Source organism: Pollicipes pollicipes, unplaced genomic scaffold (assembly GCF_011947565.3).
Source record: "Pollicipes pollicipes isolate AB1234 unplaced genomic scaffold, Ppol_2.1 Scaffold_6511;HRSCAF=7721_pilon_pilon_pilon, whole genome shotgun sequence".
NCBI classification, from domain to species: Eukaryota; Metazoa; Arthropoda; class Thecostraca; order Pollicipedomorpha; family Pollicipedidae; genus Pollicipes; species Pollicipes pollicipes.
In genome coordinates this window covers 63,150-79,055 of record NW_023596889.1, presented here as the reverse complement: position 1 = coordinate 79,055, position 15,906 = coordinate 63,150, and the positions used below count along the sequence as shown (strand labels likewise).

Below are 15,906 nucleotides of genomic sequence, written 5' to 3'. Positions count from 1 at the left end.
AAAATTGTGTGTGCATTATTTGAGATGACGAGACCTTCACAACCATACTTTTTTCCTAAAAAATGTCTGGAAGTTGTAGATGGGGAGTCAGCCCTCCCCCCCCCCCCCGGCCGTGACTGTTTTCAGGCCCCTGGCCGAGGACAGGTTGACATGGAACCAAATGGGACCCTGGATTCACCATTGGTATCCAGACACAGGTTTATAGTACATGACATAGGCCATGTATTTTTATAGAGGCCATATATGTAGATCAAGTCGCATTATGATGTGCAGATGTGTATGTTATTGTGTCATACAGTTGTATAGGGATGTTTTGGAGGCGTGTTAAGAAATGTGTCAAGAGACTGAGAGGTGGCTTTGTGTGACAAATTTTGTGCAAATTTAAGGTCAGCGACGCTTTCATGTCGCGAATCCAGTAGCGTCGTGTTGACGTTTACGACCGACATTTGCTCTCCGAACATATCAACCACATGGGCAATGCTGCCGTCCAAAGGTAAAACGTCATGTACTCATTTCTAGACATTTTGCGCTTTTTATGTCATCTGATTCGTCTTGTCATGCTGCATTCGGATATTTAAACCAATAGTTGAGATTTTCACAAACATTTGGCTAAGAGAAAGGCTAAGGGTTTGTGAAAATTTTAACTGATTGTTTGAATAACCGAAATTAGCACGAGTACATGGATCAGATGACATTAAAACCGCAAAATAGCCAGAACTTAACAGATGGGGTTTCACCTTTGGACGGCCGAATGTGCCCTCTAAGGCCCATCGTTTGTGACATCGCGGTTGACCATCAGGCGAACCCGGGATGATGACCGCCCCCTTGCAGGACACCGGCCACCGCCGGTGGTCCACAGTCGGTGCCAGGATATTATGAAGTCGCGGTACCGCGCTCTGGATGAGTCCGAACTGAACGACATCATGCGGAAATTCAGCCTGATCCGGTGCGAGTCTGGAGGCCCGCCACGCGCGTCCGACCACTTGCCTGCCGCGGCTTCACGCGCGCCTGGCTGAGACGTGACCTGGCTGTTGATGAAGTGCTGTGTATGCGTTCACCCTTAGAACTACACGGAATTCGATATGTATTGCCTTTTTGGATGTTGTTTCGATTGGTCGTTTGGTTGCTCATAAATGGTCAAGTAGTCATGCTACTGATAGAGTAAGCACATCAAAAGACACGATGCAGTGTTAAAACACAGATCCAAAAGTTCATCAAGGTAACTTTATGTGAATTGCTCGGAGATTTTCTGCTGAGAGTAAGGCTGACTCTGCGGGCGCCGGCAGCGAAGCTGAGGTGAGCGAGGAGGTGCGTCAGCAGCTGCGCATGCCGACCTTCGACAGCTGGCAGTGGACGCACGAAGAGATGCTCCTGCTGCTGCAGCAGATGTTCATCGACCTCGAGCTCATGACGCGCTTCGCGCTGGAAGTGTCCACTCTGCGCCGCTTCCTGCTGCGCGTGTTTGAGAACTACAACGTTGTGCCCTTCCACAACTTTCGTCACGGCTTCTGCGTGACGCAAATGGTGAGTAGGTCACGCGGAACCCGCGTGATGTGACTTTCCAGGGCTGTCCTTTGGGAACTTGGCAGCAAACGTTCTGGTCTATACTGATTGAGAATTTGCGGTGTGGCACACTCCCTAGGGGCCTATGACATTTCAACCATTTATTATAATACATGTCAGCAAGGAATGCATTGAGGTCCTGTTTTTTTGGCATTATAAGCGTGAAGTTCTCACGTTGACAAAAATCGACTTTTAATATGTCATAAATTATGATGAGGTGCGTGCGTATCCCAGGAGGCATACTGAGTCGGCGTATATACCAGGAGCTGTTCAACGACGAGCTCTTGATTACGGGCAGAGCCTGAAACATCATGTTTTGACGATATGTGAAGTGTTTGGTTCATGGCATCGTTGAACCAGTACCTCCTGACGTTTTTGAGAGTCGATTGTTGTCAGCGTTACACTGGGGGGACTGTGCTTAGTTTCACGTTGGCGTTCGGCATTTTTGCGAGAGCGTTGCTTTTATTTTCTCTGTTTTTTGTTATAGCCAATGTGTGGGTGGTAAACATTTCCACCACCGGCACCGCCTACCGCACCAGCAACAGGACCAGACGGTGTTTTAAGCGTGCTGTGCTGTCTTCCGACACCGCGTGACCTTGCTGTCTTTCAGACCGCGTCGCAGATCTTCAGAAAATCCGGCTTGAAAGGATTAAGAGCACGTGTTTGGTCCCAATGCTCACACTAAGTTGATTTCGTGGTCCCAGCGCAAGAAATTCAGCAACTGCTTGTCGTTTCTCGCCTTCCAGGTGACGTGATACAATTACCACAGAAATTCTTCCTTTAACGTTTTGGTCAGCCACGGCAGCAGCGGGATCTTTTTGTAGCATACAGGCTGCAAAACGAAGCCCATTGACAGGTTGTCCGTTTCCAGGCAGTCGCCAGCTGACCTTCAAACATTCGCTCAGAATTGTTCAGGTCCACCGACTCAGGCTCAGGCTCAAAACGTGCTGTAACCATTCCCAATTTATTTTGGGCTATTACGGCCTCGCAGTAGTAAGGTAACACAGCGGACAGTGGTTATCACGCGTCATATCCACGAATAAGCACACACACATACACAAACACACACGCACACGCACACGCACACGCACACGCACACGCCACGCACACACACACACACACACACACACACACACACACACACACACACACACACACACACACACACACACACACACACACACACACACACACACACACACACACACACACACGTACGCATGCACGCAGGCGTCCAGGGACCTCAAGCATAACAGCAGAGCAGCGGAGCAGCGGGCGGCCAGCAGGGCCTGAAGCAAATTTACATGCACCCGGGTGGCGGAATGAATGCGATTTATTGCGTTGGGGATGTCATTTTGACAACCTTAATATATCGAGAACTAAGGGAGCTAGATACCCCAAATTCACAGGGTTAGTGCAATTCTGCGTGGACTCATTTGTCTGAATTTTTACATGCTTAGTTTGTGACCTTTGGGTAAACGAAGGTTAAGTACATTCAAGCTAGACATCGGTGTCGGACATGCTACCATACAAACTCACTCATCCAAATTTAACCTAGATACCCTTATCGAGAATAATCATGATCAAGGCGATTCTAGGTAGATGGCCATATCTCACACTTAGATTACGCGTTAATATGGTCACATTTATAAGCCTTAAGGGAGGCTGACACAAAAAATGTACAACACATTTTGAGATTACTTTTGCATTTGGATTTAGAATCATCGCTCAAGACTATGCTGAAAGGCAAATTCCTGAAAGCAAAAAATTTACACAGGCCATTTCAAATCAGTGACTTTCATTAATCAATCGTTATATATTATGTTAACCTCCCTGTGATGAAGAAAGCAATCAAATAAATTATGCAGTTTAAAAGCTCTTTGGTTTTGGATCTCGATCTGACTTTCACGACTGAGTCAGGATCTACCAAATGAGATGCAAATTGAGCATATAACCTAAATCGTCTACTTGTTTATTGGAAACCATCTCTAAATTGCATGACTTCGCTTAAAACCCAGTTACCACATCGCTTCGGAAGATGCCCAAATCATTGCCTTTGTTGACAGCTGTGGCCTGATTTTGAACCACTACAAGTCAATGATCTTTGAAATTATATGCTTTATTTTACGCCACAGTCATTCGGTAATCCACAGCCACATTGAGTAAAGTAATTGAACACCCATGTATCACTCTGCTCAAAAGTTATTTGGGAAAACCCACAGAGGTCAAATTCACCTCACTTCACGCAGGTACGGGCTAATCCCGATCCCTGTGCAGCTGGTGCCTCAAGTGGAGACTACGGAGAGGTATGGAGAGCCGCGACAGCCCATCTCCGCGGGAACCTGAGCACACACAACCTGCCGTGCTGTCTCGCGCGTCGGCCACGGATCTCCGACACGATCCGAGCTCGCTGGCCAAGATCTCAGACTCGCCCAGGCGGCGCACCTGGCATCTTATGCTCAGGGTACAGCGCGAAACGAAATTCACAGCACTCAGCCAGCCCCAACTTCTCTAGCAGATTCGTTGCATGACCAATGGTCAAACTTACTGAGACCAGCAATAACTTTTGCTGGGCAGGTCTTTGCTGAAAGGAAGTGTGTCACATCTGTGTGGGTTTTTAAAAAAAATAGACATCTTGAAGACCTTTCTTCTGTTCACAATTCTGCCCTTCTTAAGACCTAAGCCCCTCTTGTTTCTGAGCTATACGTCCGCTAAAATTGGAAAAGATATATGGGCGAGAGTATGTCAAAGTCACCTTGGTATTCATGAGGCCATAATAACGTTATCCAGATCATGATGTTCCATAAGCCATGCGACGGTCAAAGCCAATAATAGTATCATCGTTGAGGCGTTCATATCTGGCGTTGGTGGGCACGATTTGTAGATATAACGGCCGTTAATTGACCTTCGATCAATGTTGTGCAAAGTGCGATAACGTAATCGAACCATGGCGTGTTGAGCAGCATATTTACTCAGCAGAGAATTGTGCTGTCTAGAACATTCTTACCTTTAATACCTTTAATCGAAGAGAGGCTTTTACCTACCAATTTAGGGCATTGATACAATTAAGACATCCCCTTAATCCAAAACATGTTCCTCTGCGAACCATTGCCGTATGTCAGGACATAGCAGCGGGTCTGCAAGTGAGCCAAGTCATTGACCATCGCGAAGATGATGGAGGGAGGCAGGTAGTTCATCACCGCGTTTATTTCAATCCATTTGATTGAAACCAATTGTCAAGGAAAGCCAGCAGATGCGTTATCGTAGCAACAACTATTGGAAGCCACAGTTATACCCACTGATAACATTGAGGACGACTGGTGCGCCTTCATCAAAAGGACTGAGGTCGCTGGCGAAGGCGCAATAGAACAGTGGTCTGAGGGTAGAGTCCTAGAAGATGCCGATGCTGGTTGGGATCGATTCAGATGCTGGAGCGTCAGTGAAGTAGGCGTGGTTGCGGAGGTGTGCAGAAAACCAAGAAATATCGGTTCATGAAGACCCAGTTTAGCCAAGTGTTTTGCGTGGTCGATCACATTTGTTCAAATACAGGAGATGAGGCAGGGACATCTCTTTCCAGTGGTTGACGGAAAGAATATGGTCAGATATGGACATCAGCAAGATTTCCGTCGTGTAACGGGCACGGAGTGCGTGCTGGGTGGGGAAAGGAGTTGGTTCTGGGACCAGTAGTTGTAAAGCCGTTGGTGAGCGGCCCCTCTACAATCTCGACAATGGCAGGAGCGATGTAAGTTGGCCAAAGGCTAGACGAGTCTGAAGGATCGCCGTGTTTATGAATCGGATAAACGAGGAAATCAGTAATCAGGGACAGTAGGGAGAGAAATCATGCAAATGACCGAATGCAGGAACACTCAGCCCATCTTTGCAAAAGACAAACCATACGGATATTTATCGATGCGGCGAGGGTAACGATATTGGACGATGCCTGTGAATATCTACAAAACGTGCCTCACATTCGCGCAAATTTCGCAGTCACACACCAATTTTTGAGAGATAAGACGCAAGTTGGATGTCGCAGGGTCTTGCCAATTCGTGACAGTTGCTGATAATAACATCGGACACTGAACTGGAAGAAAAGATCAATGATTTCGCACATTACGACATCGAGAGGCCCGGCAGAAAATGTGTGGCCGCTTCTTAGCAGGGTCCCAGGTCTGCTTTAAGAAATTCACGTTAAGTCACCACAGATTAAAGCAATTGTAGAAGATGGCACCAACGTTCAGAAGAGGCGGCTACCAGACCAGGAGATAACCAGCTAACAGCCATCGAGCTCATTGAGATTGGCGCATGCGGGGAGACCGGCACTTCACCTCCGTGCAGGTCACATATCTTGCCATGCATGAATGGGTTCTTGAACTTGCACTTCATGATGTGTCGCCGTGATAGTACCACAGTCACAAATCAGTGCGTCGTGATAGCGTCAGAATCACAAATCAGTGCCTCATCACGCGGTAGTATGGCATTCAACGGCACAGCACACTTGCAACACGACAACGTATGACGACTGGCCCTTGCCCTTTCAAACACATTCGTGTCCACGAAGCGACAACCCACGTCATATTCATAAAACCAATCGCTGCAATCACGGCGGCCGATCGGTCCCGGCGCGTCTCGGTTTGAATCAGATTCCGAGATGTGCAGATCAAATTCTGCTGGTTAACCTGGAGGCCGATCATAACACGCATGGACAATTTTTCCCGTGACGTTATCAGCAAACTAATGCATGCGACACCAGTCAATCGGGCCAGACAGGCCAAACATTCAAGCAGCGCACCGATCATGCATGTGATCCCAAATTGATACTATCTTTAGCTTGCTCTATGAATGACAATCGACTTAAAGGGAGAGTCCCACATTTTTATGGGGGTTTGAGCTGAAATGGGCGTCTTGAAGATCATCCGGTGCAGTTCATAGCCCTGACCTTCTTGAGACCTAAACCACTCTAGCTGCTGAGCTACACGCCCGCGGAGGTGTACAGACTAGTTCGAAGAGACTATTCCACGGTCAACCAGGCATCCACGATGCGTCTTTAATAACGTCATTCAAATCCTGCCATTCCGTTGGCCATGCGGCGATCAAGGCCAATATAACTATAATTGCCGATTCGTTCATGTCTGGTGTTCGTGAACACGATTTCCAGATACAAAGTACGTCAGTTGGCTTCAATCAGTGTTCTGCAAGGTACGATGACGTAATCAAACAATAACGTATTGAAGAACATACTTATTAAGCAGAGAAAATGCGCTGTCCGGAGGAATCTTTTCCACTTAAAAAACACCGATAGTTTCAAGTGAGCTAATTTCATCATATCTGATGCTTGCTTCAAGATCTGCAAATGTGAAACATTGCCTACAAATCACTCGCGCATATGACGCAAGTCCAACGATTGAATGCTCGCGCGGATACCATTCCGTTTTGATGCCTCGCAGTCCTCCACTGCCGAGGCACCAAGCCGAGGTTTACGGGTGACCTGAGCACCAGGTCAGGGCATTCCCCGGCGGCGAGCGCCGGGGAATGCCTGACTGACTGACCTGACTGACTGAATGACTGCAGACAATGACTGACTGACTGAATGACTCAGCGCCTCCAAGGATGCCGCGAGCGCGACCGGGATTGCTGCGCGTCTCCGGAGGTATCGATTCCGGGGGCTGAGATTGCTGCACGTCTCCGGAGGTATCGATTCCGCTGATCTCCTTACGGTCACGTGATGACACAATCGGCGTCCGGATTGACGCGGTGTTCGCTGCGGTGGGCCGATTGCATTTGCGCCGAGCGGCCGCGCTCCGTGGGGACGACCGCAAGGGTGAGGCACGCGCGGCGCGGGCGAAGCGTCGCTCCATAGCGGGCGAGTATCGTCCGAGTGTTGACACTGGCGCAACGCTGTAAACGCATCACATGAGTGCAATGCTCGCCTCAATTTATGGAATCAAGCCGTTCGAAGTTTGCGCTTTTCACGGCGAGGTTAGGGCTCTGCATCGCGCCGGTATCCAGGAGGTTCGTTCAAATTTCTGACTAAAACGTTAGATGATGTGGGCTGGCGGGAATTACCGCTCTAGGCGAACCGGCCAGTTGCTTGTCAGATCAGGTATGGTCAGGCACGGCCTGCCTTAACAGGATTAAGCATGACCTAGTCGGTCGTGATCGCGAAGACTGTTGATGTCGTAAGCTCCACAAATCCCCATAAGCCCCAAACTGGCGCCAAACGTGAACGGCCACGTTATACGCATATGGCGAAGACATGCTATTTTACACAAAAAGGCTCTGAACCTTTCTCATGCTTTCATGCGCAATGTTGCAGGGCGTATTCTGCTCAGAAGTGATATCAGCTGTTGAATGTAACTGTTTCCTGAGTCAGGCGCAATCCTGGCGCACGATTTACCACGCACGAAATGCATTACTACGATTCTAACTGTATACCACGGGCAGACGTTCCATAGAGCCGGAGCTAGTCTGTGCTACAATCGTGTTGCATCTCACATCATACAGCACCCTTCTCTCACCTATGACGCCATCAGCGAGACTTTCACACCGTGGGCGCAGCCAGGAAGGAGGGGGAGAGTCTCCCTTTCGATTCGGGTCGTTTGTTTTGACGCCATGGATGGCTCCTGACAGGCAGATAAAGATCAGCATTGTGTGAGCTCAGTAAAAGAGTTCTCAGTGAGCTCCGGCCTCCGACAAGAAAATCCGGGCTGCGTCTCGGTTCCAATCGTACCGTTCAAATCTGCTTCGTTTGTATACAGTCATGCTCAGATGAACCGTGTGCTCGCACTTGGTGTGCTATTGCAAATGTACGCTCTACCCAGCAATGTACCTACGCTCTACCACTCTCTTCCTAATCAGAAACCAACTGAATGACACTAAACGAGTTTCAAGTGTGGCACAAGAGGCAATGCTAATTCGTTTCAATATTGTTCGCGTTTCTTTCACAAATTGCACGCCTTTCCGCCTCAAAGCAAGGTGGCCCCGTATGAAATCACGAAGTTGAGCGCGGGGTAGTGTTCACTGCCTGACCGTAACCGATTCTCCCAACGGGTGCGTTCGATGGTGTGAGCGCGTGACCTGCTATCGGGTCGCGTTATGCAACGTCGGGGCACAAATGCTGCAACGCGAAAGGCTCTGGAAATGTGCGCGTGTTCTCGATTGTGAGGACTCTTGGCCTGAGGTCAGGCGCTCCTTCAATGTTTGGAAATGTGCGCGTGTTCTCGATTGTGAGGACTCGTGGCCTGAGGTCAGGCGCTCCTTCAATGTTTGGAAATGTGCGTGTGTTCTCGATTGTGAAGACTCTTGGCCTGAGGTCAGGCGCTCCTTCAATGGCTGATTGTCGCCGATCACTCTCTAGATTACACCATGTCCCGGAGCACTCCGGATTTCTGGGAGTCGTCTGTCGCTCCCAGATGCACTCAATGGTGTGGCCGTGTGATCTGACATCTCAGAGCCCTCTGTGTGAACGTCTGACCGCGTCGGCCACTCTCCAGATGTACTCGATGGTGTGGGCATGCGACCTGATGTCGCGGACAGAGCCGCTGGACGTGTTCATCCTGCTGATCGCCTGCATCTGCCACGACCTCGACCACCCCGGCTACAACAACATCTACCAGGTGGGCTGGTTCGTGTGGAGCCCCGCCGGCCAGCCCGGGCGTGGGGCTTGCTGGCACCGCTGCGCGACCGGTGTCGCGGTGCCTGCTGACCCCTGCTGACCCCTGCTGACCCCTGCTGACCTGTGCTCGGTCTCACCCCGGGTCTGCGTGAAGCATCGTTTGTGCCTCCACGGCCAGACGGCGATGAGAACAGCCATCATAGACGGAAGGTCGGCGCTGACGGACTGTGACTGCCGTTCAGCGATAGAGGCTGTGGCGCCAGCACTCCGGACAATCAGGGGCCGTGTTCAAATTCCGCTGCGCAAGGATCAATGCGGCCAGATGTCTATTCACAAAGTTTCGCCGCAGCAGGGGATGACTCGGCCGGCACCGCTGCACGGTGTTCGTAGTTGGAGGACGATGACGCAGGGAACGCGTCGGGAATGCGTCACGGGGATCCCTGCGCAGGGACCACCGCGCCGTGGCCGCGGCACAGAGGTGCTGGTCACCGGTCAGAAAGCGCACGTCACGGACTGGCCGCTGCTCCCCAGAGCCAATCGGTCTCCGGGCGGAACGGGGTCGACAGCGACACCCCGTCGATCCCAGGCCGCCACGACAAGAGTTCGCTTTCACGGCGCGTGGCGCAAACAGACCGCGCCGCGTACCGGCTGCAAACAGCGGCAAAAACGGCGCTGATCGGCGGCAAGCGTGGCGCGCTGTACTATCTTGCCGGCCGTCAGCTTGCTCGTCAGCACAGTGCTGACACTCAGCTGTCTTGCCGACTGTCGGCTAGCCCGTCACTATAATGCTGACACTCTGCTGTCGTACAGACCGTCGGCTGGCTCGTCCGAACAGTGCTGACACTCAGCTGTCGTACCGATGATCGGCTGGTCCGTCAGTACAGTGCTGACACTCAGCTGCCTTACCGACCGTCGGCTAGCCCGTCAGGACAGTGCTGACCGTCTTACCGACCACCGGCCGACCCGTCGGTGCGATATTGACAATCTGGTGCCGTTTAGGATGCCGGTCTGTATAATATCAGCCACAATATCTGACATCGCTAGACTATTCAGAAAGTGCAACGCTTCAGCAAAATACGATGGTGTAGCAATGGTAAATTTCCGATGCACAGTGAGACCTGTTTATTTTCTGTGGTGATATGTTAAAAAGTACAGCCAGCATCCTTCTTCGTAGCTGGCCGGCGCGACGGTGCCGTCTGCTGCCTCCCTATCCTATGTCATCAATGCAGCAATCTGCCGACGCTCGCGGGCATAATTGAAAAATGATGCATCCCTCTGCCAGAACAAACCTAGTAAAAGATTATTGGCTGGTTGTATAAGGCAGCTGCGCTGCGGTAGATGTAAGGGTTATTTTTGTGGGGAAATTGTGCCTACTGATGGCAATCATCATGGTGGTGGAACAGACCGGCAATAGCATCGTATCGGGGAACACTTCCGCATAATCATCTCCAATACTGCCGGATCCGCCAGCATGATGTCTGCTGCGCCTTGCGATTACCCTTCAGAGGCTCGCGGAGGCGGACACGTCAAACTCACTGGCATTGGATCGGCTTGGGGGGGGGGGGGGACCATTATGATTATTATTGCGAACTTTGGAGAAATCCAGCTAGTGGCTATTCTAACGCCGCGTCAGTGAATACTACGTAGATCAACACAGAACACGCAACACAACAAAACAATGCGGGAGACGAACAGTAAGGCAGCGACTCTGAAGCGGTCGGCTATCGCATTCGCGTCGTGCCCGTTTGTGCCATGACATTGTCGATTGATGTCATTGACATGACATGACATTGACATTGTTGTCCTGCTGATGCCCTGTGCCGGCGCCATGACCGCGCTTCGCCCCCAGCCATGCTGGTGGCGTCGCCGTCCCCGACAGATCTGTGGCCCGCACGGCACTGCGGCAGCGCTGTGTGTGTGTGTGTGTGTGTGTGTGTGTGTGTGTGTGTGTGTGTGTGTGTGTGTGTGTGTGTGTGTGTGTGTGTGTGTGTGTGTGTGTGTGTGTGTGTGTGTGTGTGTGTGTGTGTGTGTGTGTGCGCGCGCGCGTGCGTGCGTGCGTGCGTACGTGCGTGCGTACGTGCGTACGTGCGTGCGTGCGTGCGTGCATTGTGCGTGCGTGCGTGCATACGTGCACACGTGCGTGCGTGCGTGCCTTTCAGTAGCGTCAACAGCTGTGGCTATTTCGTCCGGCAGGGCCTGCTTCAAACGAACATGAATACAGCTATTACCCGAGATATTGGAAATGGTCACTGTAGAAGCAGACTGTGTCGAACGAGCACTGTGTTGTTGAACTGCAACGAGAAGACTGTGATGAGGGAACAATGAACGCTCCCCCCCCTCCCCGGCCGCGGACCGCCGTCACCGCACCTTGTCCTCTCCGGCAGATCAACGCCGGCACCGACCTGGCGCTGCGCTACAATGACGTCTCGCCGCTGGAGAACCACCACTGTTCGGTGGCGTTCAGCATCCTGCACGAGCCCGACTCGAACCTACTGGCCGGCCTGGACGGCGAGGACCAGCGGCGAGCGCGCGACGGCATCATCCGCTGCATCCTGGCCACGGATATGGCGCGCCACAACGAGATCATCGACCAGTTCCGAGAGGTGCTCGACGAGTTCGACTTCGGCGAGCCGGTGCACGTGAATCTGGTGAGCGGAGAACGCGGGCCGGTCTGATGTGGCTGAACCGCTAGAACTCCCATCGCCCTGTAAAGGACGCGACTGGTGTCGTTTGTCCATGTACCGTGCACGATGACAGCAACAATACGCCGAAAGATGGCGTAAGGTGCTGAAATGCTCTTGTGGCATAGTTTTTCGCTTGCCTTGTAGCCATGCTTATGTAAACAAGGAATGCAGGCAGACATATTTTACTAACGTAGCATTTGGCTATGCAGGCGCAGATGTTATGTCGTGACTCTGTGCCTGTAGCACGTGCACTGATAAGATCACAGAACTGGTTTAGCGTGATGACCATCGCCAGCGTGTTTGTTTGGAGCTACACACGTCATCGGAGTTGTCCTTTCAGCTATCGATGGTCCTCATCAAGATTGCAGACATATCCAACGAGGCCCGCCCCGTTCCAGTAGCGGACCCTTGGATTGATTGCTTGCTACAGGTACGACATACGTCGTCCGTCGACACTGAGTGATGAACATGTTAAAACAAATATAACGAGCACGCGGCCTATAAGGAGTTGTGCAGTAGAGTGTGGCTCAGAAATGAATTCGGCGCAATTCTGCAACGTCCAAGTGGCTGCCAGAAAAATAACTCCACGCAATGCTGCATAGGGCATGAAACCAGTTTGCCGGATATTCGGTTGAAAATGTCGAGACTGAAGGATGTGGTGACGGCTTACCGCACGAAGCCGTACAGTTCGCACTGTTCCAGGCGTCGCACAAAATTGACGTCTGCGGACCATCGTCGTCAAACGAAAAAAAAAAAAAAAAAAAAAACCGGAAACGGAGTGCATCATTGTTTACCAGCTGTCGTGTGGGCATCCAGCTACCGCAGCACTATTTTCGAGCGATGCGTTGTAAGCCTTCCCTCGATGCCCGTGGGAGTCAGTTACGCTTGACATCTGAGGCAGCGCGAATAGTGTGATTTCGATGTGTGGGGCTGCGTGTGGTATTTTCCTCTAACACAGTTCTATCAACTGATGACATAGAATAAGAAAGTGATCACATTCCCATCAGCCCTATCTGTGGCTCAGAATGCGAGCTTGTGATCAGCGTTGCAACAATCTGATGTCGGTTCATTCGCGGACGTGATGACCTTGCCCGCTGGCGCAACCTCAGAAAATGGGATCTACCAGTGATGCGATTGACAGGATTCTCATCAGCGTCCATTTATGTTTTGAGCCCTCGCGGGTGAACGCGAAAGAAGGGGTTTTTCTTAGCGATTGGCACTGTCTCCATCAGAACTCTTCGCCGTTCCGCGCTTTTACTGATGAGCATAAGTCAGCACTTTGCTTAGATGAGGGAGCATTGATCCGTAAAACAGTATCGCAGCTGACCTGATTGTCTCGCAGTTGTAGTTACAACTGTCATTTACCAAGACTTTGACATAAATTTGGCCTGGAGTTCTATGCCGCTCCTCCTGCCCACAGGCAGGGGAGCTGCTTCCTCCCCCCCCCCCCCTCTCGAGGCTCATCGTATGGCATGACTATCGTAGTGAGCGTGTTCTAACATGACCTCAGGAGTTCTACAACCAGAGCGACCGTGAGAAAGAGGAGGGTCTACCGGTGACGCCATTCATGGACCGAGAGAAGGTTAACAAAGCGGCTTCCCAGTGCAACTTCATCTCCTTTGTGCTGATGCCGCTCTTTACCGCCGCGGCGGAACTGCTGAAAGAGTTGGAGGTAAGAAAGAGCCTGCCAAAGGAGTTGAATTGGACTCGGGATGCGTTATGGAATCCCTTAGATGAAGAACTTAGAAACAACTGATACTAGAACGTTAGTACATGGAAGTACATGGAAGTAGTTGACACTGTGTCTGAAGTTGCTGTAGTGTAGGGTGGAAGTACATGGAAGCAGTTGACACTGTGTCTGAAGTCGCTGTAGCGTAAGGTGCCGTTTAGATGCCCCGACGTCCTGTCAAAAGAATAGAAAGTGCATGCATGCTATCTGGACTACGGAATCGTTCCTTGGTGCGTCGTTTCATCTGTCATACTGGTTTCAGTGCGAACCACCAATCTTCACCCCTAATCCTGTGTCATTGTGCTGGGCACTGCGCACAGCGCATTTTTGCTGCGGCAAGCTTGGTGGCCTCCAGACTTGTGCTCCCCTTTGGATTTCACGGTGCGTGCACGACGGCCTATTGCAGCGCCGCACGCCGTGTCACGCGGCCGGGCCGTGTCGCTGCCGCAGGGTCTGGTGCTGGAGCCGGCGCGGCAGGCGCTCGAACACTACTCGCGACTGAACGACGCGTCGCGCTCGGCGCGCGCCAGCCTCGACACCGGCGCCCCGTGCGACGGCGCGGTGCCGGCGGCCGCCGCCGAGCCGGCCGGCGAGCCGAGACGCGGGTCCGAGGAGGCGCTCAACGAGGCGGAGGTCAGCGAGCGCTCGGCCAAGTTCAAGATCGCCACGCGCACCGACTCGATGTGTCGCCGCGTCAGCGAGGACTGCGCCGCGGTGGCGGCGGCGGTCGCGCCGGCCGCGGGCTCGCCCGGCGACGGGCAAACGATGCGGTTCTCGCGCTACTTCCGCTGGATGACCGCGCGCCCGGCCGACAAGCAGCCGGCGTGGAGCGGCGCGGACGGCGCTCCCGACTCGGTGGTCGGGCTGGTGAAAGCCCAGCGGCGCCGTCCGGCCTCCAGTCCCGGCGAGGCGCGCCTCGCCAACGGGCGCTCGGTACGCAGCTCGCCCGCGCGCCAGCCCAAGCCCGGCTACCTGCGCTCGCTGGTGCTCAGGAAGCGCGAACACTTGGTGGGCGGCCGCAAGGACACAAGCTAGGCGGCTGGGCGCGGCGGCTGGGCGTGTCGGGCGGTCCGTCGCGCTACAGACGCCGAGTGCGGCGTCGCACCCGGTGGCGGCGTGGCTGGAGCCCACGTGCCGTCAGTGGCGGTGCCGGCGAGCGGCAGGAGACTGGATGCAGTCAGCCCGGTCGCGCTGACGGTGCGGGAGTCGAGCTGGCCCGCTCCCGCAGGTGGCCCGAGGCGGATGTTCCGACACTTACGGTCGGAAGCCGGGGTCGCGGCCGGACGAGGAGTCGACAGTCAGTGTTTCTCGTCCTCACTGTTGTCACAAGCCGCGGTCCACTCTGGTGTCCTGTGAGCCGCGAGGGCTCAGTATATCAATATATCATGATCTCTTGGTGCGTCGAACTATGCCCTCCACCTCAGTGTTGCCCAGACCTCGCAAGGTTGTCTCAGCGCATTGAGCAAAGACACCTCACACGCCGGAAGTGTGTCAGAAAGTACTTACAATGCGTTGCCCGAACGTGCTTATGTCCGGTTGTGCGCATGGCAGGGAGGCAGACATGGTCGTACGAATGCTTCGGCTTGCTCGCGTGTGTTTGTATGTATATATGCGCTTGCCACTGGCAGCTAGCTTCGGAGGAGAGCTTTACGTCCCGTGGAGGAGGTGTACAGCTACGAAGGGTGGCTTCCGTGGCTATGTCGTCAATGTTCGTGGTTGGACGAGCGACTCCCCTATTACAGTGTGTTTTCGGGTTAACTCAGAGTATATAAGACTCATTACGATAGTGGATGGCAGACACCGCCTACAAACATTGTAGTGACACGGATCAGCTACTTTCTTGTGTTCCACCTTTCATGTGCTGTAACGTGACAAATGATAAGCCAGACTCGCTATTTTTGGCGCCCGTGTAACTTCCATGACGCATGTGCCAACAGTGTATTTTCATTAAGTGACAGTCCTCCACCGGAACATACAAATATGAATTGCAACACATATGGCGGCATAGCGTTTCCATCCATTCCTGTCATATAGGCGTTTATACCATAGTGATGATAATGCGACGTCTCGATCAAAACACCAAGAAAGATACGACTACAAACATCGTGTTCCAGTTTTTACTTTTTGTATGTGCACGCATGGAATTTGTGACCGCTGAAGAACACATATGAGAACAGTATTACATAACAAATGGGTAGAGCATGTCGTGTTTCAGGTGCTTCAACTGTCAAGCCGTCATTAAATGGAATGTTCCACGTAACGAGCCTGTTTCCGAGATGCACTACATTTCGGTTGGTGTATATATGCCATGACGCGTG

At 52.2% G+C, this 15,906-nt stretch overlaps 1 protein-coding gene across 1 annotated transcript in view; it reads left to right on the top strand.

Moving 5' to 3' along the window:
• LOC119106968 (high affinity cGMP-specific 3',5'-cyclic phosphodiesterase 9A) overlaps positions 1-14,623 on the top strand; it is a 44,353-nt gene extending 29,730 nt beyond the window's left edge. Inside the window, exons 3-11 of the mRNA XM_037230313.1 lie at positions 832-946; positions 1,287-1,524; positions 9,054-9,176; positions 11,560-11,823; positions 12,200-12,289; positions 13,370-13,531; positions 14,039-14,119; positions 14,171-14,406; positions 14,488-14,623. Coding sequence (XP_037086208.1) covers positions 876-946; positions 1,287-1,524; positions 9,054-9,176; positions 11,560-11,823; positions 12,200-12,289; positions 13,370-13,531; positions 14,039-14,119; positions 14,171-14,406; positions 14,488-14,623 — 1,401 coding nt within the window. The 5' untranslated portion in view covers positions 832-875. The remainder of the gene's footprint in view (positions 1-831; positions 947-1,286; positions 1,525-9,053; positions 9,177-11,559; positions 11,824-12,199; positions 12,290-13,369; positions 13,532-14,038; positions 14,120-14,170; positions 14,407-14,487) is intronic.
• The last annotated feature ends 1,283 nt before the right edge of the window (positions 14,624-15,906 follow it).